At 34.9% G+C, this 26,639-nt stretch overlaps 3 protein-coding genes and 1 pseudogene across 7 annotated transcripts in view; 2 read left to right on the top strand and 2 right to left on the bottom strand.

Moving 5' to 3' along the window:
• The window catches only part of LOC105227957 (uncharacterized), a 47,317-nt gene extending 32,541 nt beyond the window's left edge, over positions 1 to 14,776 (top strand). For 3 of the 5 annotated variants that reach the window (XM_049460094.1, XM_049460092.1, XM_049460096.1), the window contains exons 5-9: positions 6,546 to 7,759; positions 13,411 to 13,753; positions 13,807 to 14,174; positions 14,230 to 14,330; positions 14,384 to 14,776. In XM_049460094.1, coding sequence (XP_049316051.1) covers positions 6,546 to 7,759; positions 13,411 to 13,753; positions 13,807 to 14,174; positions 14,230 to 14,330; positions 14,384 to 14,507 — 2,150 coding nt within the window. In that variant the 3' untranslated portion in view covers positions 14,508 to 14,776. The remainder of the gene's footprint in view (positions 1 to 6,545; positions 7,760 to 13,410; positions 13,754 to 13,806; positions 14,175 to 14,229; positions 14,331 to 14,383) is intronic. The other 2 variants (XM_049460095.1, XM_049460093.1) reach the window with 2 other exon arrangements.
• Positions 199 to 6,539, top strand: LOC125779555 (uncharacterized). Its single transcript, XM_049460918.1, has 2 exons — positions 199 to 1,625; positions 1,688 to 6,539. Exons 1-2 carry the CDS (start codon positions 1,382 to 1,384, stop codon positions 1,909 to 1,911), a joined length of 468 nt encoding a protein of 155 aa, XP_049316875.1. The 5' UTR covers positions 199 to 1,381; the 3' UTR covers positions 1,912 to 6,539.
• Positions 14,777 to 21,300: 6,524 nt separating the features above from the next.
• Positions 21,301 to 23,238, bottom strand: LOC125779341 (uncharacterized). The gene is made up of 2 exons (XM_049460634.1): positions 22,002 to 23,238; positions 21,301 to 21,947 (listed from the first exon to the last, which is right to left on the bottom strand). The coding sequence occupies exons 1-2, from the start codon at positions 22,539 to 22,541 to the stop codon at positions 21,306 to 21,308; spliced, it is 1,182 nt and encodes a 393-aa protein (XP_049316591.1). The 5' UTR covers positions 22,542 to 23,238; the 3' UTR covers positions 21,301 to 21,305.
• A 2,106-nt stretch (positions 23,239 to 25,344) lies between these two features.
• On the bottom strand, positions 25,345 to 26,638 carry LOC125779706 (cytochrome c oxidase subunit 1-like; annotated as a pseudogene).
• Between the last annotated feature and the right edge of the window lies 1 nt (position 26,639).

Raw genomic sequence — 26,639 nt, 5'->3', positions numbered from 1 at the left:
AAACATTTTGCAGCCTCACAATATGAAACAGTACAGATATTGATAACAATTTGCTATTTGATAGTGCCATGTTTACGGTTTCTATTTTATACTAAATATGAATATATTGGTTTTCCCGAAATTTTGAGTAAATTCTATTCCAATCTTGATAAGAACAACACTCAGAGGTACCACCATATTCTTATCACCAATTAACGAAGGTTACGAGACTTCTCAAATTGATAGAGAACACGCTCTTTAACAACAACACGTTCTTTAAGAACAACCTGTGTGCATTTCGACGACAATATTCCACATTTAACGCAGGCAATTGAATCGGTAGTTGTCATTTCATGTTTGTTATGGAATACTCAATAAAATTAATTAATATTATAATATTTGGCAGTTGCGTATTCTATTTAGCAAATTTCGAAGTTAAATACATTGAATATTTTCAAAGAAAATATGTATATTTTTTACGAAGTTTTCGAAATGAATTATTTTACCAAATTTGTTCTTGTTCCGTTGGCACGCCCAAAAAAGGTAGTTTTGGTTTTTTTTTTAGGAAAACGATTGCATGAAATATCTAAGAATTTTCAGGATATAATATTGTATATACAGAAAGAATTTAAAAAAGTTTTAATTTTTATCTCTATTACGCTTCTATCTTTTTTTATATATAATTTTTAATTCTAAAATCGGGATTTAAAAATTAAAATTTTGTTTTAATTCAAAATTATTGAACTTAAAAATTGCAATCCTGTTCAGAACAGTGCTTTTCAGATAATCTTGACTTCTCTTAACGAACACTTACACAACGAGGCCTGTACGCTTTCAATGAAGGAACTCTACCAGCTTTTCTCAGAAATTTCTTCAGTTTTCGAAAAAAACTAGTTTTGTAGGTGTATAAGGAGCACATTCCTTGAATACGTCGTGGACTTCCCGTCACTTGAACTGCACCTTCTCCTAAGCTATCACTTCAACGCTTACATAAGAAGTGGTAGTGTTGCTACATAGTCCAACCTAACCGTCGCGATCTACCCTTCAAAAGACTGTGGTTTCCAATTCGTTTAGCCTCGGCTATAGCGTTTTGTCTTTATTCATAAATAAAAAAAAAATAATATAACGGGTGACTGCGTCTGTTGGTACACATACATATAATATTATAGTTTATTACAACACAAAATACGTATGTTTCAGGAAAGCACGTCAAAGTTGTTATAGTTTCGAACACGGTTTTACCACATTTGTTGTTAAATGATATATGCCCATTTGTTAATCAAAATTTTAATTTGCGTTTTATTTAGAGTCAACAATCAATGATTCGTCGTTAGACCCTCTCTTACCCCTACTGAATGATGATTTTAATTTTTGCGATGTAGCTCAATTCGTCCCCGAGTCAATGACACAAACATCAACTTTGTCAAAACCTGAGATGAGGAACCCTGAAACAGAATGTTTAAATTTCCAGGTTCATAACTTGTCTACGTTTTGTGAAAAACTTATAAAAACACCTGAGCTCTGGGCTCCACTCGAAAATATTTCAATACCCACATCGCCAAGTTGTATGTTGTTGAACACATACGAATTCCAAATGCAAAATGATTCTCTTAAGTCAATTACAGAAAATCCTATGTTCGGCGACGGTATGTATTTTCAAATGCAACGCCAAAGTATGTAATGCAATGTTTAGGAAAATTTTCTATAGCTACACCCACACTAAATTTGGATGAAATATTAGAAATTTTTGATGAATGCAATGAACTTCCACCATCGCTACTAAATAACTCAAGTTCGCCCAACCAGAGCGAATTGGATCAAAGTCAGCTTGATTTAACCGCGACTCTAATGAATTTCTTCCAAAAGGAGGACATTATACCTATTTTCAATGAAACGGCGCAAAATGCAACAGATGATATTTATTTCATTTAAAGATCTAGAAAACAGAAAAAAAGACATTGTTTGCTCTGAAGGTTATCTCAGCTTTAGGAACTAAATTGTATACCGTTAAATGAGTAGCCAGCAATGCTGTTAAATAGATTCTTCTTTAAATACGTTGAATATTACAAGATATATTTAGTTATACCCTGGTCAAGGTTTATTAAGTTTGTCACAAAGTTTGGAAAATCCAGAAAGAAGTCGGAGACCTTATGAAGTAATATCTAAATAATAAGGGTATTGAGCTGAGTGGGTTTAGCCAAGTTCGTCTGTATGTATGTACGGAAAAATTTTAAACATGTGTGTTTTCTCCAAGATCCCGATGATGAGATGTTTTTCTCGAATCCCCGAGATTAGACCACCAAAGCATATATCTGATATATAAACTGAACGATCAAAACCACGTCCTTATAAAGAAACCTTTTTATTTGACAAGATATTTTCCCGAAATAATACAATTGACAAAAATCTTTAAAAAAGCAAAAAGAGCTTAAAATATGATTTCTTTCCGTTTATGTAAAAAATAGCAAATTTAATTTCACGAATAATTAGTATTAATTGAAAAACTTGAACTCCCTTTAAAATGGCTTGGCCAGTGAATTTTTATTACTAACTAAGGTTTTCTAAGATAAAGTTATTTAACACTAGAACTACCAAGACCGTCATTTTGACGGTTCTCAAATTACATGCTTAAAAATTTGATCATTATTTATATAATTGTTCCAGAGTTTTATTACGACTTTTAATAAAATATAAGAACAGTTAATTATTACTAATCAATTCCCCCTCACCGACTTTAATTTCCATAATCAGTATGACCTATACCTATTTATACCAAGACCCGTCAAAATGACTGTTATAATAATTTATATATCATCTATGCAATGATGGGCATCAATACATACATATATATATATATGTACATATACGTTGATTACATCGCTTCCTGACATTTTATACTGAAAAATCCAAAGTGTGCGGAAGGCCTTACAACGCTGTTAGTTTAGAACTAAAAACTATAACCGGTAAATATATTCAGGAATCTGTGTGTACCTTGTGAAAAGCTTATTCTCGGAAAAATTGAAATTTATTTTTTGTAAACCCTATGCAACAATGAAACGATTTCCAGGAAGCAAAATTTTGTTTGAAGAATTCAAAAAACTCACTAAAATAAATGAAGACTGTTCGGACACTAATTCAGGTAATAACGATTTGGATATACTTGTATATATTTGGATATTGCGTGGTAAATGAAACTGAATTTTTACATTCTGAAGAATCTTTAGATGAAATTGAAGTGCAAGATATTGACAATGGATTGTACTCCAGAAAAAAGTCCCTATGAACCCAAATCTTGCCAAATTCGATTGTGCAATAAAAACAGAGCGATTTATACTTGCAATGCATGCAGCAAATATCGCTCATTTGCTGCAAGACCGGCATAAATCAAAAAACGTGATTTTTGAGTTAAGGCTGCAGAATTGTTCGTTATATCATACTTCATGTTGAGTGAAAAATTCATATGAATACCTCTTATATGCTCCGCTTGAGAAGAGGTGTAAGGTTTTTTTTATAAATAATTAATGAATTATTATATTAAATGTTGTTATTGCTAAATTGTATTCTTTTATTTAACTTAACCCTTACGTTAGTAACCGGGTATCCGAGTATTCACCGCGGTGTATTTGTGTGAATTGCTTAAAAAAAATCAGTATTTCATTTTAAGCTCTCAAAAATCGTCGTTTTTTTAACTTAAAAGAAAGCTATTTGTGAGTTCATTTAATTGATTTTTTTTATATTTTTTTATATTTTTTTTATATTTTTTTTTTAATATTTTTTTTTTAATATTTTTTTTTATATTTTTTTTATATTTTTTTTTATATTTTTTTTATATATTTTTTTTTAATTTTTTTTTTAAATAAGCTCAAACTCTAGCCATCGCCTTATTAGCAACCGGGTACCCACAGTGGAAAACATAGGAAATAAATTGTATATAATTTCTATTAATGCATGCAACTAAATTTTATTAAAAAAATATAGATATATTACACTTTTTTATAATTAATGACATTGAACACATTGTACACGATTAACTGAGTGCTCGTCACAAACAGGTTGGTGACAATTGGCACAGGCCTTCCGTGTCTTTCGCCGTCTTTTTATTGGAAAAGCATTGCAGACATGACAAGATCCTGTTACTTTTTTCCTTCCGGTTTTATCTTTTGGAGTCTCTGGACCAGGATTTTTCACGACTGTTTCTGTCAGTGTATGGCCTAATACACTTTCAACGGCAATCTTTGTGTAGAAGTGGCGCATTACTTGTGGATTCGCCGTGCGATGTTCAATCATCGGCAATGTTAGTTCTTTACTTAGTTTACGCATAAATTGACGACGCTCTGACGTTTTTTTTTTTGACGATCATTTTATTATTTTCATAATAAATTATATATTCTGCATATTGAAGAACATTGCCATTGGCCATCTCGATGTATCGCCGCACCATTTGGTCCATTGTGTCAACTCCAGCTTTATGTTCGTTATAAAAATTTATTATTTCTGGTTTTTGTTTAGCGTCATCACCAACTGATATATCTGAATGCATTGTCGATATCAGAATGACAGCTTTTTTTTTTAGGAACGTAGGAACACATGGTAACCTTTACGTGAAATCCAAAAACTGTCGAATACTGCTCCCGTGTCTTATTCGCTTAAATAACCCTAGAGATGTAAGGTTTATTCTTTTTAAGCGTGCCAACAATGGTAATATTCCACGACAACAAATGTTTAGCAACTGGTACAGTAGTAAAGAAGTTATCCATGCAGATGTTTCTACCACTACCTCGGTACGGAGCCGCCAATTCTTTCACTACTCTTTTACCCTGATTTTTTTCTTCAGTATTATCTGTTTTACCAGTGTACACGATCCCTTGCAAAGGATATGCATTTTCTGCATCACAAATCCACCAGATCTTTATACCATACTTAGCTGGTTTCGATGGAATATACTGAGTAAATCCAGTACGACCACGGTATGGATAAAGCTGTTCATCAATCGTTAAGTTAGCTGTTGGTTTGTACATCTGAGCTAAATTTTCACACATCACGAATTGGAGCTGCCTTGTCTTCTTTTTTATGTTCACTTCGAGTATTACTATCGTCGAATCGCAAAAAACGCAGAATATTATGGAATATCGTCAACCCATCGTCGTGCGATACAGCGGATAAGAATTGGAGTGCCACAAGTCAAATTTATGATCTGTGTTCGAATTCTTTGCTCCAGCACAAATCAAGTTACCGAAGAATTTTTAGAATTTTTTTTTTTAATAAAACAAACAAAATTTGTAATACTCAGATCGTGGGTACCCCGGTACCCGGTTGCTAAAAGACGTCGGTAAAGTTGGTTACTAACATAAGGGTTAAACTAACTCAAAAGTTACTATGAAAGCCATAATCAAATTCCGTCAATTTGACGGGTGCGGTAAAACTAGGTATATATTTAACGGCGGTAGTTCTAGTGTTAATTCGAGTAGAAATGGGACGTGGTATGCATTGTAGTCCTGAAAAAGACGCATTATGCACAATGTGAAAAAATCGTGACCATGGCTGTATATAGCTTCTACACAAACTGACCGACCAAATCAAGTCCTTTTGAAGGTGCACATCTTTACTTACCGTTTACATTTACTAAAAATTGCGCATACGTTTTTAAATATATCAGCGTATGGTGTACTTTACAAACACGGGGTTTGAAATTATTAATGGTAATATGACCAAGCAACAAAACCATAAAATGTATTGAATAATTCACCGGCAATTACCGCCCCCTAATGTACAGGGTGTCCCAAAATTATCGCAAGATATACGTTTGCCGCCATCTCAATAAATCTTCACCGTTAATGAAGTTAAAACATTATTCCAAACATATTTTGTATGATATTTCGAGCTGCGACCGCAAAGCTTTCATTATTTTTGAAATCTTTTTCAATAATGAAGATATGTTGTTCTGTCGTGTAATGTTCATCACTTTACTGCATAAATGGTAGCAAATTTAAATTTTTCGTTAACTTTAGGACACCTATTTTCACCCATATCTCCGATAAATAAAGGCTTGTCTAAAACTATATGAACTTTTTAAACGCTGCACCCAGTATATACATGTACATTTAAAGTTATAGCTGCTCAAGACAACGTGGTGGTTATTTATCCTTATCGCTGTTGTGTAGTTATGCAAACACACAATATGTTAAATAAACGTAATATTGATATGCCACTATTGCGAAACAGGAAATATCTCATTTTAGTGCTCCGTTTAACCGTGAATGAAATTTATAGAGGCTTAAAGAGTCAATAATAACATACCTCCAAGACTTTTGGTGAGTATATTTAGAATTAAGTAAAATCGAATTTTTACCTGAACAATGTAAGACTACAGTGATCACTACATTAAAGCATTTTTATGCTTACGTTGTTGTAGCCTCAAAGTTGGTAGCCCTAATTTATGATAAATTATGATATAAATTTTCGCCATATTACATATGTCCAATGAATGTTTGTGAGCAAATAATCTATTATAAACTCTTTAATTTCACCATTATTTTAATTTTATTTAAATTTGTGTTTTATATTAGAGTCGTCAATCAGTGGCACATCGTTGGAACCTTCTCTGTTCCAAGCAAGTGCAGAACGTAACTATTGCAACGTCCCACCATTCGTTCCCGAATCAATGAAACTTACTTCGCCTGAAGTTATATCTGAAACGAGAAAAGCAGAGCGAGAATGTCCAAAAACTCCCAAGCTTCAGCACTCGACTACGGTCAGTGAAAAAATACTAAATACTCCTGAGCTTTGGAGTACGCCTGAAACGAGTTCTAAGTCCGTACCACCCACGCCAGGTGGTATGTCGTTGAATACATACGAGCTTCATTTACAAAATGATCGTGCTACTGAATCTCCTAAGTCAAATGCCGATAATCCAGTATTCGTTGGTAGTATGTATTCTAAACACGCTTCGTCTAGCATAAATTTAGCGAAATCTTCCGCAGCGACGTCTATTCTTAATGCCGAAGACCCCATAGAATTATCTGATGATTCCATTGAATACTCAACAATCATGTTGAACTCTTTAAGTTCGACCAATTCTAAGGATTTGCATCAAAATCAACTTCAATTACCAACAAAGTCTCTAAATTTTTCTCAAATCGAGGATTATGTACCTATTCGAAAGGATATAACAAAAGAATTATCTGGTGATCTTTATTTAAGCTCAAAGGATCCAAAAATGTTCCAAAAGGCTAATAAACTTCTCAAAACTACTAAAAACTTTCTCCCAACTGAACCAGAAAATTTGTCCCAAATAGATATATTTAGCTCCGAAAAACATGGCGTCGGTAAACTGGCAGGAGGTGCGGATTTGATACCATTAATATCAACTGGTTCGGCATATTCTGCAAAAACTATACCGTCAACTAGCTTAACAGCAACTGTAGCAGCTCCATTTACTCTATCCAAAAAAGATATTTATTCAACCAATGCATTTGAAAATTCATTATTATCAGCAAATATAACAGACAATGAATTTCTGTGCGTAAGTAATGAACTTCAGAGAAAGAAGAAAGATCACAAAAAGCTAAAAAAGTTGAGAGACGACAAAACCAAAAAGAAGAAGGATAAAAAGTCAAAATGTAAAGAACGCACAGATCACCACGAAAATGTTGTAAATAGAAATGAAAAGAGTCTTAAAGAGAAACAAAAAGATTCTCTAAGGTGTGATGAAGAGCAGCAACTAGTGAATAAAGACTTATTGAAAAAGTTAAAAAAGGAAAAAAAAAAAAAAAATAAGCAGGTATGTCATATTATCATATTAGAGAGAGTATTTCGACTGAATTATAAAACGCCAACAAAACCAAGGTAAATCCTTCTGTCAATAGTAATAATTTACGAATTTCAGTTATTTATTGTTTTCAATGATGTGACGCATGTGGTGAGTGCAGGATAGAAAATTTTAAACCAAAAAATTCCACATCAATAATTTGATTTTAATATTTTATCTCAACATAGGAATTAGAAAAAGATATTGTAATTTTTAATCCAAGATGTGGGAATTAGCAACTGAAAATCTAGTTTTTAATATAAAATGTTCTCAAAGCCGTAAAAAGATGTTTGGCATTAAGAATTGATAACTTAAAGTTTAATTTAGTAGTAAAAATTTAAAATTTGTTTTTTAATCCCATAATCACAATTAACAATTGATAAAATAGCAAATTGTCAGTTTTCATCTGTTAATTCTAAAACAATAATTTTTAATACTTAATTATATACTTTGGAGTAGTAGTGTTTATTATGTAAAAATTGACACAAATGCAGAAAATACCTACATATTTCTACTATCAACTATAGTTTTTTTGCTTTGAGGATTTTTGTTAAAAAAAGCAGCGATAGATATATTATTGTTATATAATTTTATTAATCAAAGAGTACTTCAAAATTTTACTGTGGATGTTTTTCGGCGATATTTGTTTTAACAATGTCCAACAGTAATCGGCAAGAAAACTGACATTCCACTTGCCTTGATATCGTTTCTCCATAGCAGAAATGTTTTGGTGAAACATTTCCCCATGTTCGTCACTTAGGACCCCTAAATGTTCTGGAAAAAAGCCAGATGAAAGTCCAGAAAGTGAATTTTAAGCGACATATTGCAACCCATTTTTTTATAGGCATTAATTAGTTTAGTCACAAGATCTTTGAAATTGTTAGCTTTCACATTTCCAAGAAAATTTTTAACGACGCTTTTAGGCACTCCAGGCTCGTAATTCAGTTTCATTGAGCATTTCCTCAAATGTCATTATTTGTCATTATTTATCTTATTTGTGGACCCACAAATACTATGAGCGCCAAAAGTGAGTCAACACTTATTCAATTAATTTATTTGCAAAGATTTCGATTACAACGTAAATATTTAATCCAATGTTAATACTTAAAGTTAAAGCTTATTCAGTACTTAGGAAATGAACATAAAAAAAAAAAACAACAACATAGCAAATAAGGCGAGTATGCACAAGAAAACCAAAATTCTTCATATTTTTCGCATCAAAAGTGAGTCAACATTAGTAAGAAAAAACTCAAAAATTATAAATAGACAAATTTTAATATTTTGTTTGTCCTCCCTTTGCTTTGATGACACATTTGAGTCTACATGGCATTGATTCGACCAATGTCTTGGTGTATTCTGGCGAAATTTTGAGCCATTCTTCCCGTAGCGCCGATTTTAAAGTCTCCTTGGAAGTCACGTTCCTTTTTCTAATTTGACGGTCCAAATGATCCCATAAATTCTCAATTGGATTGAGATCTGGAGACTGGGGAGGATGAGGAAGCTGTTTTTTGGTGTTATATAGCAGAAATTCTCTTGCTAAATTCGATTTGTGCTTGGGATCATTATCTTGCTGAAAGATCCATTCAGCAGGCAGACCCAAGGCGGCGATGCTTGGTGCAAGATTTTTCTTTAAAATACCAATATACCCTTTGGCATTCATTGTTGTCTCAATAAAGTCCAGTTCACCGACACCAGCAGCAGAAAAACACCCCCAAACCATTACTGAGCCCCCGCCATGCTTCACCGTTTGTTGGATGTTTTGATCATGGAACTCTGCATTTGGTTTTCGCCATATTTTTCGGGGCTTTTCTCCCCCAAAGATTTCAAACTTACTTTCGTCAGTGAAAAGAACGTTGCTCCAAAAAGAAAAGTCTTCATATTGATATTTTCGAGCATAATCTAGTCGCTTTGCTTTATTCACTTTTGATATGAAGGGTTTCTTCCTTGGACGCCGACCATAAAACCCATTTTTATGCAGGATTCGCCTTATGGTATTACTACTCACGCTTTTTCCTGTATCTGCTGTGATGTCTTTAGCGATCTGTACAGCACTGGACCTGGGATTCGTTCTTACAATGCCAACTATTTGCCTCTCTTCTCGTTCAGTCAAAACTTTTGGTCGCCCAGATCGCTTAAAATTTTCGACCAATTTAAAATTTTCGAACTTATCAATTATTTTTTTAATTGTTGTATGGTGCCTTCCAACAATTTGAGCAATTTCACGTAAAGATTTTCCTTTTTTTTTAAATCAATAATAATTTTCCGCGTCTCTAATGAAATTTCGGTTCTCATCTTAATTTAACGCGTGTATGCTAATTTAAGTGAAAATGTTAACTAAATGCGATCAGAAAGAATGCGTTATTTATGCTTACAACAAAAACCTACAACAAAAGTATTGGCAAATATAACGGTTTCCTTGCAAAAACAATGCTAAATGCAAGCATTGACTCTCTTTTGGAGCAAAAAATATGTGTTGATTTTTCTTTTGATCTCAACATAGCCTATTGACATTGTTGTTGTTGTTTCTTTGTTTTTAATGTTATGAATAATCAATAGCTCTTTCAGTTAAAGTGATTAACTTATATCAGTTACGAACTTTATAGTCAGAATTTCTAGAAGAATTTTGATTTTGTTACTGTTGACTCACTTTTGGCGCTCATAGTATACGCTCCTTAATTCTTGCTTCACTGGCTGTTCCATTTCTGTCGATTGCCTTAACAAAATTCTTCATTAAACCCAATTTAATATGCAAAGGTGGTAGTAATATCTTTTTGGGATCAACTAGATGTTCACTTGTAACGTTTTTTTTTTATTATCCCGGAGTGAGTCGCTGACGTACTGGCCACTGCTTTTGTACATAATGACAGTCTGTCGCACGGCTGTCCCATTCGCAAAGGAAGCAACAATATTTCGAATATCCTAGTTGCATTCCAAGAAGAAGGGCTATTACTTTTAGATCTCCACATATTGTCAAAAAATACTCAGGATAACGGATGTGCTCTAAAAGAACTCTCATATTCTTATATGATTCCTTTATATGAACCGCATGAGCTAAGGGCACAGATGGATATTTGTTATCGTTATGAACCAATACCGCCTTTAAACAAAGCTTAGAGAAACAATGAATATACGCCAATTACGTGGGTCATGTTGTTGTCCTAGTGCATTAAACAAAATGATAACTTCTGAACAATATACTAGATCTCCTTTTTAAAGAAAGCAATTTGTGAGGTCTTTCTGCCCTTTTCTGTAAAAAGTAATAACTATTTACATCATTTTGGAGAAGACTCCAACCTTTTAGTCTGGATGCTATCTCGAACTAAGTCATTAAGTTCACCCTGTGAAATTAGCTGCTGCACTGTTGACTATCCTGGTAAATCAAATAAAGGATCGGTAACCATTTCCCTTGCCGTTTCTGTAACATCACTTGAAGAGTTAGTCGATTCTAGTTCTTCATCGAGACTCCAAGATTCTGGTGCTTTTGGAATAGGAAGTTGTTCATTGTGTTTGACAGGTCTTAAAGCTGATGGTAAATTACAGTACTTAACCGTATGTTTAGACTTCGGTCCAATACCTTTAATATTTGTGAGGCGACAAAAGAAACAGCCAGTAACATGGTCTTTAGGTTCTTTCCTAACCATTGGCACTGCAAAAGGCATTTTACGATTTGTACCTTTTAACCAAGCTTTTAACAATGTTACACAGTTTTACAACAGATATGAGGGGTCCATGCTTTGTCTTGGTCCCCAACTTTGAGGGGCTATACCAGTGTGACGCATGAAAACTTAGGCGATTTTCGTGAATTTTTTTAAGAGAAAGTGCACCATAGAATATTTCAACTTTCTTTAAATGTAATAAGGTATATTTTCAGCTATATTTTAGGACTTTTTTTTATAAAAATGTTAAAAAATAACGAAGTTATGGGCCAAAAAAAAGTGCCCCAACTGCTGACATGATTCCGGCCGAATGCGTAGCCGAAACAAAAAAAAAATGAAAAGTTTATTAAACTTAAAAATATTTCCTATACAATGACCTACGATTTTTAAAAGATATCAAAAATTAACAAAATGACGTAATTTTGAAAAAAAAAAATCGTGTTTTAGGTAAAAAATGGTCGTTTTTTAATGCCAAATTGACAATTTTTAACTAATCAAAAAGATCGTAGGTTATTGTATAGTAAATGTATTCAACAATACTCAGTTTTAATTTGAAGTCGATCGGTTAATTTCTCGTTGAGTTATACGCCAGCAATTTTGAAAAAAGCTCGTGTCGAAAGCACACGTGCAAAGTTTCACTTATATATGTTTGCACCGCCGAGCGGTTGTTCTTTAGAACCCGGCCATCCAAAAACTATTCAACGATGGATGGAAATATTGGCTTTCGAAAAAGCAAATAAAAAAAAATTTTTTTTTTGAAAATGTCACACTGGTATAGCTCCTTAACACCAAAATACAGTTCGTAAGCTTTTAGCACAAGCGGAGTAAAATTACGTTTAAAAGTTAGTTTTCCGCACACATAACAAAAACTGTTGGCACTATTTACGAACTGCCTAGGCATTGTACCTAAAAATCTTGAACACAGTAATTTAAAAAACGTAGAAGAATGTGAACTCAAAAACGTTTTGCTATCCAAACATAGAACACGTAACCGATTCGGACCCCGTTAATATAAACCGATCGTATATAAAATGATCGTAAAATACGCTGTTACCAAACAGGCAGAACCGGTCAAACCGGAAAAATCTCTGGGGCCCTATTCTGTAACTCGATTCGAAAATGTATTATATTCTAAATTCGGATCTAATTTATAATTATGCGTAAGTTGTAAATACGTACAATTTTCGTTTTCACTTTCTACAACTCAAAAGCTATCGAATATTTTATCCGAAAATTGGCTTGAAAATCCTAAAATCGAGCTACAGAATATACAAAATCCAAATTCGAGTAAATTTTTTTTCGAATCGAGTTACAGAATAGGCCCCCAGATCGTATGAAAATATGAGATGCTGCAATGTAATGAAATTTTATGTATTGTATGATAGAAAAATTCTGTTTTCAGATTTGACTTTAGGGTATCAAACTGCATTAGACACACCTAAGAATTTTCATGTCACAAATTATGTGTCTACCAGTATATTAATTTGGTCTTAATACTCTCTGTTCACTGTAACTTATAAATAATACCATAAGATGTTAGTTAATTTATTTTTCACATTACTATTACCAGTCCATTTATATTGTCCGATGCACATACTTTGTTTAATTATTATTTTTATTTATTCTACATCATCTTATGAACACATAATAATTGCATATTTCCTCAAAATTTCTTTTATATTTACTGATTTGCATTGAGGACTCCTCTTATGAAAATATCTGCCTAACCAATCACTCTCATAGCGATCATCATTTTGCAATATTTTCTTTGTAAAGTGCCTAAAACTCGTTATAAATCCATCAGTGATAATTATATACAATATAATTACGAAATAGCCTTACAGGAAATTGCACTTTATACATAGCAATAAAAGGCGAAAGTTATTAACAATTTACAATAGTTATAATACAACTAAAGTTAAATGCAAATAAATATTTCACTGATGTGTTATGAAAAATGTTGTTTAGCTATTTACGGAGGAATTGGTGCAGACTGTCAAGAAACATGCCACTGATACTCCAGGAATAAGCGGTGTTGGAAAGCCAACAACTATGTTCTCAATGTTCAGTACATCAACAAATTTGTCGGCTACAACAAATTTATCTAGTTCAACTGAATCGTTTGTACCTAAATTGACGCTTAAGCTTGGTAACTCACAATCTCCTACACCGGATGAAGATACATCACATAAGAAATATTTTAGTACAAGTAAAACTTTGAATGAGTTTGAAAGGAAACGGGAACCATCACCGGAACTAGCTAGAATTTCACCACTAGTAACACGCCCACAAAAGCAAAAATTTAACTTGGGTAAAAGGAATTTATATTTTTTTTGTTTATCTTTATTAATTTTTGTGTTAAAGCAGCTGAAACTCTAATATCTGCATCGAATCAAATAGCTGTTAGTGGAGGTAGTGGTAACTCCGCTTTTGACTCGATAAATGAGAGTAAAGTTAGTACCGTAAGTGCATCGAAAAATCCGTGCGTACATTCCGGTGCGTCCTCACCAAGCCCATGGTCATCAGGTGCCACATTATCAGCAAGTTCTGTTCTACTTCCACAGCAGTTGTTGCGCCCCTTGAAATCTCAGGAACCTTTATTGCTCAGCAGTAAAGTAGATCGTGGACTATTACCAAATTCAAATATAAACATTTCTCATTCTTTGGACGTTGCTGCTCGTCATAGTCCTGTACCTTTAATTTCGGAAACAAGCCGACCATCGTCGTACATTGTAAGTTCAATAAAATAAAATCAACGTAAATTAGTTTAATAGTCTTTACTTTAAGGACGCTGAGGGCAATCGTGTCTGGATATGTCCGGCATGTGGTAAAGTAGATGATGGTTCTCCCATGATTGGCTGTGATGGTTGCGACGCTTGGTATCATTGGTATGTTCGTTGCGTTCAACTTATTAATATACTGATTCAAAACTATATTTCAGGATATGCGTGGGAATTACCATTGCACCGAAAGACAATGAAGACTGGTTTTGTCGTGTTTGTATAACCCGCAAAAAGGGTATCCACGCTACTGATAAAAAACGTAAGCGGAGCAAAAAAAAATAATACCACTCCAAATTAATAATAGAGTAATAATAACAACAAAAACTCAAAATGGTACTGAGCACAACTTTCTTAAGTAATATCAGCGCTACGTACATGGTTCGCACAGACTTCAGTTATATAACTTACACTACAATAATTACGTACCTTCTGAATTATCCTATTAACAAAAACTTTAATTAACTTGTTAATTATTATAATTCTTTTATTATTATTTAGATCTTGTTGTTAATATTTGTAATATAAAAATTCATCCTGTTTTGGTGCTTTCATTCGTTGTGTGTATTTTTTTAGGTTTAAATATCTGAGAAAGTCTGTCTGAGCAAGCAATACCGCTACTAACATTCGCGTTATGGTTGCAAAGCTTCCGAGAGATTTATATCGGTATTCTGCTTGAGACGATTGTCTCATGTCTCTAATTGTCACCATCTTCATTTAGTGACTCTGTTAGTCAGGAGTCTTATTTTGATATTCTGGCAGATACAGTATACTACTATACAGTATACTACAGGGTAGGCCATTTAAAGTTGACCCATTTGTTTCTAAAAAAAAAAGAACAAAAGAAAACAATGTTTTTTGTTCATTTCAAAAATAATTTATTTTGGTCCAAGGGGATTTGTTTCAGCTAATACTTAAAAATTAGATCGCGTAAATGGGCACCTTTAGCTTTGACAGCTAAATGCACTCTTTTTTCGACATTTTCCATGACTTTGGCCAATGTTTCGGATGATATGGCGGCTGTTTCACGTCGAATGTTGGCTTTCAGTTGAGCTAAGGTCTTTGGCTTATTAGCGTATACCTTGGATTTCAAATAACCCCACAAATAAAAGTCTGGTGGCGTCAAATCTGGTGATCTCGGTGGCCAGTCAACATCACCATTTTTCGATATCAATCGCCCGGGGAAAAATGGTCGCAATAAATTGATTGTTGGTCGAGCTGTATGGCATGTAGCCCCGTCCTGTTGAAACCAGAAGTTATCCATGTCATTTTCGCGAATAATGGGTATCACAAAATCCGTTATCATGGCTCGATAACGCTCACCATTGACTGTTGTCGTGGCTCCATCATCGTCTTCGAAAAAATACGGTCAGATGATCATATTCGCGCAAACACCGCACCAAACTGTTACTTTTTGGTCGTAAAGAGGCTGTTCTTCAATTAATTGAGGATTTTCGGTGGCATAAAATCGGCAATTTTGCTTGTTTACGCCTCCATTCAACGAGAAATGTGCCTCGTCTGACATGATGAGTTTTCGCCAAAAGTCAAGTTCGTTTTCAGCCATTTCGATGGCCCATTTGCCAAAATTAAGGCGTCGCGGATAATCAGCTGGGTTTAGTTTTTGTGCCATTTGAATTTTATATGGAAACATCTTCAAATCGTTATGAATTATGCGTCGGAGAGTGGTGCGAGAGATGTCTAATTCCTGAGAGCGGCGATAACTCGATGTCGATGGAGTCTCCTCAATACTGGCTCGTACAGCTTCGATATTTTCATCAGAACGTCTTGTGCGTTGTCTGGATGCATGACTGGCATTACTGAGATTACCGGTGTTCACAAATTTTGCGTATAAAGACTTAATTGTGTTCTTAACTGGAGCACTTTTCACTTTATTTTTTTTGCGAAACGCACGTTGAGTTAACACAATTGAAAAGTTATTTTGAATATAAAGCTGAACAATTTCAGCGCGTTCTTTTGGAGTGTACTGTTCCATGGTATAAATTGTCTTCGAATGACGCTTCTAACGCGGTATGACATTAGCCGATTTGTCAGCGCTGTTAAAAGTTACAGCGTTGCCAGATGGGTCAACTTTAAATGGCCTACCCTGTACTTTACTGTATCTGCCAGAATACCAAATGAGACTCCTGACTAACAGAATCACTAAATAACTATTGTGACAATTAGAGACATGAGACAATCGTCTCACGCAGAATACCGATATTATTTAAGCGATTTGTTGGACCTTATGAGAAAAATAGGGCATTATTTTGACACTCAGCTCTATATTGTCATGAACAAGGTATATTAAGTTCGCCATGAACTTTGTCACTTCTTCTTTACTGGCGTAGATTCGGCTTACGCGGTTATAGCCGAGTGAACAACAGCGCGAAAGTTGTTTCTTATTTTCGAAACTTGGCGCCAATTCCAGATACCAAGTGCATCCAGGTCTTCCTCCAACTGAGTGGAGATTTTCCTTTTTCTCTGCTTTTCCCGGCGGGTACTGCGTTGAATACTTTCAGAGCTGGAGTGTTTTCACCCATATGGACGACATGACCTAGCCAGCGTAGCCGCTGTCGCTTAATTCGCTGAACTATGTTAATGCTCATCATTCCATCGAATGCTGTATTCGCCGTTACCAATGCCTAAAGGACCATAAATCTTCGGCAGAACCTCTCTCTCGAAAACTCGCAACGTCGACTGTTGTTATAACGGGTACCTAGTCCCCGTTCGGATGATGTCGACGTCATCTAAAGGAGAGGGGTCATATATGAGTGGGGTTGGTGAGGTATGCAGTGAGGCCAGTGTCATGCAGAGACTCTTACATTGAATATATCGGAGGTTTATTCTGGATAAATAGGAGTTTAACCTGCTCCAGTATCCAGAACAAGGGTCACTCTCATTTTTCGCGGCAACTCTAGCTCTTAGTCTGCGATGGGCGGTGGTTTGACTCCGAGTACGCCATTCACGGGAAGAGATTCGGTGAAGGTGTTTATGGTTCCACTGTGAATGGCAATCAAATCTAGGTAGAGCTGTCTATTAGCGAGCTAAGTGCTTTCTTGCAATTTTAGACTATGCTGGAATTTGTCATGAGCAAAGACAAGGCCAGGCTGCTTTATGTATCTTCTCGTGGTTTTCCAATAGAGCTTCGCAGGCCTTTGGTATGTTCAGTACTTCCGTTTAGAAGATGCTAGCCGAGTTCGGTAGACGGATAGAGAGAAAAATGTCTGGATCATTGGAAAATACTCCCGTGCCTACTCCGCAATCCACTTTGGACCCGTTCGGTATAAACTGAGGTAATATCGGGTTAGTTCGTAAACGCAGTAATTTTGTGCAACCCTGCTGCATTCTTGCCGGCTGTGGTTGCTACTGCACAATCATTGCGATTCTACTGCCTTGCCATTGCGATTGTGCTGCGAAGAATTTTTTCGCATTTACGAACGCCAGAGAAATGGAATTTTTAATTAACGTAATTATTGATAACCAGGAAACTCAGAGTGAGAATATTTTATTGAATCACAATAAAAAAAGGGTTAAACAAGTAAAGAGAAGAAATCTTTTACTAAAAAGTGATTTAAAAAAATTCATGGGATCTAAATGTAAATAAGGCCTATTATTATTATATAATCATATTAATAATTAAAATCATACGTATGTAGAATTAGAAATCATTTTACTCGCTCTTCCATTTCGCCTTTGGTTCTACGCAGTTTCAAAAAAATTACTGCAATGGCTGCGACAATTTGCCGAAGTGCTGCAAACTGCATGCATTAAAAAACTTTTGACGAAGAGCAGTATTGCCGCAGGTTTTTTTGACGAACGCGTTGCCCCTGCAAATATGCAGTGCAACCAAGTTACTGCGTTTACGAACTAACCCATCTTCCTCCCCTATTACGCGCCTTCTCCATTCTCGTCTAGAGGTTATCCCAGTTTTAAGTATCTACTGAAATCTAGCATTTGGAGAATGTAGGCTGATTTATTAACGTTGATTTGGTTTAGGATATCACTATGCCCATAGCTAATTCCAACCACCCAATTATTTTATTTTTATTGCAGAACATGCTGCTATTTTGTAAATAAAGATGTCTGTGGGTAGTTGATAAAGGACCACATTAAGGGCGTCAGTCGAACATGACTTGATTGCACCAGTAACACCTACACATGCTGCTCTTTGTATGCCATTTAATTTCCTACTGTTGTATTGTTTCTTTAGCGCTGGCCACCATACCAGAGCTCCATATGTAAGTATAGGTCTTATGACAGCCGTATAATACATCCACATGATTTTACTTGGTTTAAGGGCCCAACTCTTGTCAACGATTCTCTTGTAAGTGTAGTAGGCCATATATGCTTTATTTACTATTTTTTCTATATTTATTTTCTAGAACAGTTTGGTGTCAATCTCCATCCCCAAGTATTTAGCTGAGTGGATAGAGAGAGTCAGGGGTGTTGTGGAATCCAATACAGAATTGTCCGAATTGCAGACCAATTCTGATTTTTAATGATGTCACAGAATCTTTTTGGATTTTCGTCTTTTCGAACATACGCAAAACCAATATTCAAATCAGCTGTTCACTAATGTGAAAAAACTTGCAAATGAATACATTTGGAATCAATCATATTAAAGTTTTTAATGAGTTCCGAATTAAAGATAGATTTTAAGAAATAACATTTATCGAATGAATAAAGACGCATTTGGGCGTTAAATTACGTTTATTACGTTTTGGAAATCTAATATCTTTAAATATCCCAATTTTTTTCCATAAACTCAACAATTAAGACATTTTATGTTTTATAAAGGGTGATTTTTTAAGAGCTTGATAACTTTTTTTTAAAAAAAAACGCATAAAATTTGCAAAATCTCATCGGTTCTTTATTTGAAACGTTAGATTGGTTCATGACATTTACTTTTTGAAGATAATTTCATTTAAATGTTGACCGCGGCTGCGTCTTAGGTGGTCCATTCGGAAAGTCCAATTTTGGGCAACTTTTTCGAGCATTTCGGCCGGAATAGCCCGAATTTCTTCGGAAATGTTGTCTTCCAAAGCTGGAATAGTTGCTGGCTTATTTCTGTAGACTTTAGACTTGACGTAGCCCCACAAAAAATAGTCTAAAGGCGTTAAATCGCATGATCTTGGTGGCCAACTTACGGGTCCATTTCTTGGGATGAATTGTTGTCCGAAGTTTTCCCTCAAAATGGCCATAGAATCGCGAGCTGTGTGGCATGTAGCGCCATCTTGTTGAAACCACATGTCAACCAAGTTCAGTTCTTCCATTTTTGGCAACAAAAAGTTTGTTAGCATCGAACGATAGCGATCGCCATTCACCGTAACGTTGCGTCCAACAGAATCTTTGAAAAAATACGGTCCAATGATTCCACCAGCGTACAAACCACACCAAACAGTGCATTTTTTGGGATGCATGGGCAGTTCTTGAACGGCTTCTGGTTGCTCTTCACCCCAAATGCGGCAATTTTGCTTATTTACGTAGCCATTCAACCAGAAATGAGCCTCATCGCTGAACAAAATTTGTCGATAAACACATTTCGAACCGAACACTGATTTTGGTAATAAAATTCAATGATTTGCAAGCGTTGCTCGTTAGTAAGTCTATTCATGATGAAATGTCAAAGCATACTGAGCATCTTTCTCTTTGACACCATGTCTGAAATCCCACGTGATCTGTCAAATACTAATGCATGAAAATCCTAACCTCAAAAAAATCACCCGTTACTTATGTTTTCCTTTATAGAAATAAAGATAAATTAATTAGAAATAGAAAAATAACTTCATTTCTTAACTTACATTTCAAATCTGTGCGCGACTATCTTCTTGCTTTGTTTCTGATAGTAAAGCCAATAAAATTGGTTTCCGTGACACCTAAAACCGATATAAATTCTGTTTCGAATATTCGAATCAGCTGTTTACTAATGTAACAAAACGTGCAAATGAATACATTTGGAAGCAATCCTATTAAAGTTTTTAATGAGTTCCGAATTAAGGAGTCAGAATTTTCAAAAAATTATTTTTTTTTGCATTTTCGTTAAGTGTAATAGCTTTAAAATATTCTCTGAAAATTTCACGTTGATCCGATAATTAGTTTTTTTTTTTTATCAGTTATTCGACAAATAGAGTTCGGACTCTTCAAAGCGCTAGTGTGAAACTTTAAAAGCGTTTTTTTCAAAACTTTGTTTTTGACCTGGTGGCAACTTTACAACAACACTCGAAAACCGCTCAGTAGATATTAATGAAATTTATACAGCTTTTAGAATACATAATGAACTCGGGCCTGCTCGAAGGATTTTTTGTTTTTCAAAAATTTCGATTTTTTAAGAAAAAATACGAATACGGCACGACCCAACGATTATCAACATCAACGTCTTGATCCCGAACTTTTATGACCGTTGAATTACCACCATCTTCAGCGGATCGACGCCGATATAATGGATATCCGTCATTTCCAGTGATTGTATCATCAACTAAAGCTCTAGGATAGCGCTTTGAACACTTATTGTCAATCATAGCGCCTCAAGGGCCGTGGATCATGTTTTTTGTTACAACGTCGAATTTGGTCGTATTTTGCGAACTAACCAAATCAAGATGTGTGCATGCGGTAATCCTCTTTTCTGCCATTCGATCGAGTACATCCAGCATCGAACTTCTCCAAAAACACAAAGTTTCACAATTAAATCCATCATTGCTTTTTGCTTTTCCCTGAATACACGTGCTGTCAAGTCGTGACGATCAGTTGTTGATTGACCGGGGAACAAATGACATTTGATGTCATTCCACTTGGGATTGCACGTGAACGTTATGAACAGAACCGGTCTGCCGTAATGGCGCACATACGACATCGCATCTTGCGCATACTCGTGCATATGGCGCGGACTGCCGATGTATGTGGCTGGCAATATTGGCAGACGTCCAATGCTATTCACATTTGCATCATTCATTACGGCGTCTCTCAAATGGATGTACTCTTCAGAACGCAATTTCGCTTGATTGAATCGAATAAAGTTGACACGTTCGGTCTCGATACATGTCAACCAAATACTGATGGAAAGGCTTGCGAGATTTCAGGATGTAGTTATCTTCTTGCGGACGAATCATTATTCTGTACGAATAGAAGTTCATCGCACTGAGTTTTTTCGGTGTTTCTTGGCCTATAAATGAACAATACACAAAATATTGAATCGTAAGTAGCATTTCTTCTCAGAAATTGTACTTTTTTACCAGTAGTTGGATTTATCAATCGCATATTGATGTGATAGCCGTCATCACCTCTCCACAATAATATCGGATATTGTAATGCATCATAACTACGGTGTAGCTCGGAAACACGCTGAAGTTGTTCGTTTCTACGGTGCAGTACAATATCTCGCGATTCAAACTGTTCGCCAACAATGACGATTGCCACCTCATCGATTGTTGGTGCGTTGAATCGTCTGGCATGCTGCCCCATCGGCATTTTGTCTGCTATGATGACGATTCGATGGTTATCAGACGGCTTGCGGTCCAATGCGATTTTGAACAATCGAATCAATTCATTGTGCTCATTGAGAAATCTTTGCAAATTTAGTACGATTTCTCGCCTTGTGCCGGTCGCAATTTTACATTGTTGATTTAGTTGGTCAGTTTCATTACCGATGAAATATATTTGCAAAAATTGATAGTCGGCATCGACAAATGGTATGAGCGAGCCTGCTCGATGGTATATTTGTCCCTGAATCTGCAGAATAAAAATGTCAAATGTTTCACTGGAAATTCCATGCAAAGTAATCACCTTGAACGTCGGCATAAATGGATCTCTAATGATCTTTGTGGCACCAAAAGAAGTCATTTGAAAGCATGAATTGTACGCTTGTATGTTCTGCAAGAAATGCTTAGACGTCGGCGATTCTCCAGTGAGCAAGGAATGTAATGGTTCTGGTGGCGGTTCCAATGCAGGCAGTTTCACTTTGCCACTGAAGCAGCACATGCCAGCTGTTTCTCCTCGAAATTTCGCTGCATTGCAATGCGTACAAATAATATCCATTGCTCCGAGGGCACCATGCAGGCTGTAGTCGCAGTCAGGATCGTGGTGAAAGCCAACATGTTCCATTTGATCGCGAAGGCGGACCGGAACTCGGCCTTGACGGTAATTTGGCCGTTGATTGTCGGCGAATTCAGCTCTAATCTGTGCACGCCGCTCTCTGTACACCGCTCTACCTCGGGCATTCACTTGAGCGCGTTGCTCTTCGCTGTGATTTCTTCTTAATATTGACATTCGACGTGAATCACTCGTATGCCTGCCAACCGTATTACGTTGGCGCAGTCGAGGCATTTTCTAGAGTATGCATATTTGAAGTACATAAATAAAAATGTAAAAATTAACCTAAAACTACATCTTAAACTACACACGCAATGCAATAAGACCCACCAACAGTGTATTTGCAAACCGCATGGAAGCACTAACGAAACAATAACAATACTCACTTGCTTTGTGTGTGTTGCACACAAAATCGGTTCGAATAAATGCAGCAAATCGATGGAATTAAATCTGGAAAAAACACACAATGTTGAAACACTTTTTTTTTTACACACACCGCGCATTTTCAAGCGACAATCGAACCGCATGGCATCACATACGAAACAACAACAATACTCACTTGCTTTGTGTTGTACGCAGAATGTTAATCACGTTGAAATCAGAGAAAAATACACACAATTTTAAAATATGTCAATAGAAAGAACAAAAAGGCAAATACGATCAACATGCGATGTCATTGTTTTTTATTAGTTGTAAACATCCGCCAGTTGTTTCTGTTTATTAGAAAGGAATTAAAAGGCATTTGACAGGACTACCAATCTTGCGGCAAAACATTATTTCATGAGAATTTGTATAGGCGGGATGTATCATTTTATTTTATTTTTTTTTTGCAAAACGCGCAATGATACACACATTAAATTTCTTATGTGCACCCTCCAAACAGACCCCAATCACCCCTGAAAATTTCATTGAAATCGGGCAAGCCGTCTAGGAGGAGTATGCGAACAGGAAGTTTTGCCACTTAATTTTATATATATAGATAAGGGCAATTTCTACATCGAAAATTAAGAAAATAATTGTAATTAAAAAAAATCGAAGCGAAAAAGGTAGTCGTGAAGAAGACTTGGGATCAAATCCACATTCAAAAGGGGAACATTTTTCATGGTCTGTTAGTGCTTTTTTTGATAAAATGGAGGCTAGTGTTATAACTACACTGGTGATGATAATTAGAATTGATGCTATAATAGTAATTGAAAAAATGATCTATACTACTAATTAGTAGACCTTATGATTGGAAGTCAAATATACTTACATATATACTATATAGATAAAAATTAATTATCCTCCTCATCAATAAATTGAAATATAAAGGAATAATCAGACAATATCAACAAAATGTCAGTATCATGCAGCTGCTTCAAATCCAAAGTGGTGAGTTTTAGAAAAGTGGTTATTTAAATGTCGAATTAAACATACTAGAAGAAATGTTGTTCCGATTAATACATGAATTCCATGAAATCCTGTTGCTATGAAAAAGGTAGAACCATAAACTGAGTCTGCGATGGTAAATGGTGCTTCGATGTATTCGTATGCTTGTAGAATAGTAAAATAGACCCCTAGAAGAACTGTAAAAAATAGTCCTTGTGCTGCTTGAGAATGATTACCTTCTATTAAACTATGGTGGGCCAATGTAACAGTAACTCCTGAAGATAATAAAATAGCTGTATTTAATAGTGGAATTTGGAACGGATTAAAGGGTTGGATTCCTGCAGGGGGCCATATAGCTCCTAGTTCAATAGCTGGGGATAAGCTTCTGTGGAAAAAAGCTCAGAAAAAAGATACAAAAAATAAAACTTCTGATAAAATGAATAGAATTATTCCTCATCGTAATCCTAATGTTACGGGTAAGGTGTGTAGTCCTTGGAAAGTTCCTTCTCGAGATACATCTCGTCATCATTGATAAACTGTTAAAATTGTAATAATATTTCCTAAGGCAAACAATGAAATGTCATATTGATGGAATCATTTTACTAATCCTGAGAGAGAGGTTATAGCTCCAATTGCTCCTGTTAAAGGTCAGGGGCTATAGTCTACTAAATGAAATGGGTGGTTTGAGTGTGTTGACATTAATTTACTTCTCTAGAGTATAATGTACTTAGAACTGCAAATACATACGATTGAATAATAGCAACTGCTGATTCTAGTACTAATAGAGCAATTTGGCCAATTAATAGTAATGACACAATTGCGTAAGAAAGGGAAGGTCCAGTATTTCCTAAGAGAGTAAGTAATAAATGTCCTGCAATTATATTAGCTGCTAATTGAACGGCTAAAGTTCCAGGTCGAATGATATTACTAATTGTTTCAATACATACTATAAATGGTATAAGAACTGCTGGGGTTCCTTGAGGTACTAGGTGAGCGAATATGTGTTGTGTGTGATTAATTCATCCATAAAGTATGAAACATAATCATAGAGGTAGAGCTAGTGTAAGTGTAAGTGTTAAGTGACTTGTTCTTGTGAAAATATAAGGAAATAGTCCTATAAAATTATTAAATAAAATTAATGAAAATAAAGAGACAAAAATAAAAGTTGATCCTGAATGTCCTGATGGGCCAAGAAGAGTTTTGAATTCCTTATGAAGTGTAATAAGAATTGAATTTCAAAAAATATGTCATCGTGAGGGTATTAATCAGTAGGCAGAAGGAATTAGAAGAAGTCCTAAAAATGTTCTTATTCAATTTAATGATAAATTGAAAATACTTGATGAAGGGTCGAATACAGAGAATAGATTTGTTATCATTTTCAGTTTAAAGAAGTTGTTGAATACTTGCTTGAAATTTCTGATTTAGGTGTTTTAGGAATTACAGAATAATAATTTATTATACTAAACAAGATAAAAGTAATTGAAAAGATAATAAATAAACTTAATCAACCAATTGGGGCTATTTGAGGCACCAAAAAATATTAAATAGTTTAATAATTTTAGTTTGACATACTAATGTTATTTTTTAACTAATTTTTTCCATTAGAAGTAAGTGCTAATTTACTATAAGATGGTTTAAGAGACCAGTACTTGCTTTCAGTCATCTAATGAAAATTATGAATTAGTTCTATTAGTTACTCATTTGATAAAATGATTTACAGGAAGTCTTTCAATTACAATAGGTATAAATCTGTGATTAGCTCCACAAATTTCTGAACATTGACCGTAAAATAATCCAGGTCGGTTTATTAGGAAATTAGTTTGGTTTAATCGACCGGGAGTTCCGTCTACCTTTACACCTAAGGCTGGTACTGTTCATGAGTGAATTACATCTGCAGCTGTTACTAAAATTCGAATCTGTGAATTTATGGGAAGAACTACGCGGTTGTCAACATCTAGAAGTCGAAACCCATCTGTTGCTAATTCATTAGTTGGAATTATATATGAATCAAATTCTACATTTATAAAGTCTGAATATTCGTAACTTCAATATCATTGGTGTCCAATAGCCTTTAATATAACCGAAGGTTCATTAATTTCATCTAATAAGTATAGTAATCGAAGGGAGGGAAAAGCAATGAATAGTAGTACAATTGCTGGAAGAATTGTTCAAATTATTTCAATAGTTTGGCCATGTAAAAGATTTCGGTTAGTATATGAATTAAAGAATAATATAAATATTAAATAACCTACTAATGTTGTAATTATTACTAAAATTATTAAAGCGTGATCATGAAAGAAGGTAAGTTGTTCTATAAGAGGAGAGGCTCTATCTTGAAGGCCAAGGGCAGCTCATGTTGTCATTAGTTTCTAATAAAAGTAAAATACTTTATATATGGAGCTTAAATCCATTGCACTAATCTGCCATATTAGATAATTAGTTAAAAGAGGTAATTCTGAATAACTATGTTCAGCTGGGGGAGTGTTCTGAAGTCATTCAATTGAAAAACTGAGTTGTATGAGATAAATTACTTGTCGTTGTGTCACTAAACTTTCTCAAATGATGAATAGGAAGAATAAAATTCCTAGTAAAGAAATAGATGAACCAATGGTATAAACTACATTTCATGTTGTGTAAGCATCTGGATAATCTGAGTAACGTCGAGGTATACCAGCTAATCCTAAAAAGTGTTGTGGGAAGAAGGTTAAATTTACTCCAATAAATATAATAATAAATTGGCTTTTTAATCATTTAGGATTTAATACTAGTCCTGTAAATAGGGGATATCAGTGGACGAATCCTGCTATAATAGCAAAAACTGCTCCTATTGATAATACATAGTGGAAATGAGCTACTACGTAATATGTATCATGAAGAATAATATCTACAGATGAATTGGCAAGAACTACTCCTGTTAATCCTCCTACTGTAAATAGGAATACAAATCCTAGGGCCCACAATATA

Source organism: Bactrocera dorsalis, chromosome 6 (genome assembly GCF_023373825.1).
Source record: "Bactrocera dorsalis isolate Fly_Bdor chromosome 6, ASM2337382v1, whole genome shotgun sequence".
NCBI lineage: Eukaryota > Metazoa > Arthropoda > Insecta > Diptera > Tephritidae > Bactrocera > Bactrocera dorsalis.
This window is presented reverse-complemented; position numbering and strand designations above follow the sequence as displayed.

Bases quoted from the DNA above. Each gene is read 5' to 3' on its own strand.
- LOC125779555 (XM_049460918.1), top strand. From the start codon at position 1,382: ATGACACAAACATCAACTTTGTCAAAACCTGAGATGAGGAACCCTGAA. The intron at 1,626-1,687 runs GTATGTATTTTC...AATTTTCTATAG, and splicing joins AAATCCTATGTTCGGCGACG to CTACACCCACACTAAATTTG.
- LOC125779341 (XM_049460634.1), bottom strand. From the start codon at position 22,541: ATGCCTCGACTGCGCCAACGTAATACGGTTGGCAGGCATACGAGTGAT. The intron at 21,948-22,001 runs GTGATTACTTTG...TTTATTCTGCAG, and splicing joins CATTTATGCCGACGTTCAAG to ATTCAGGGACAAATATACCA.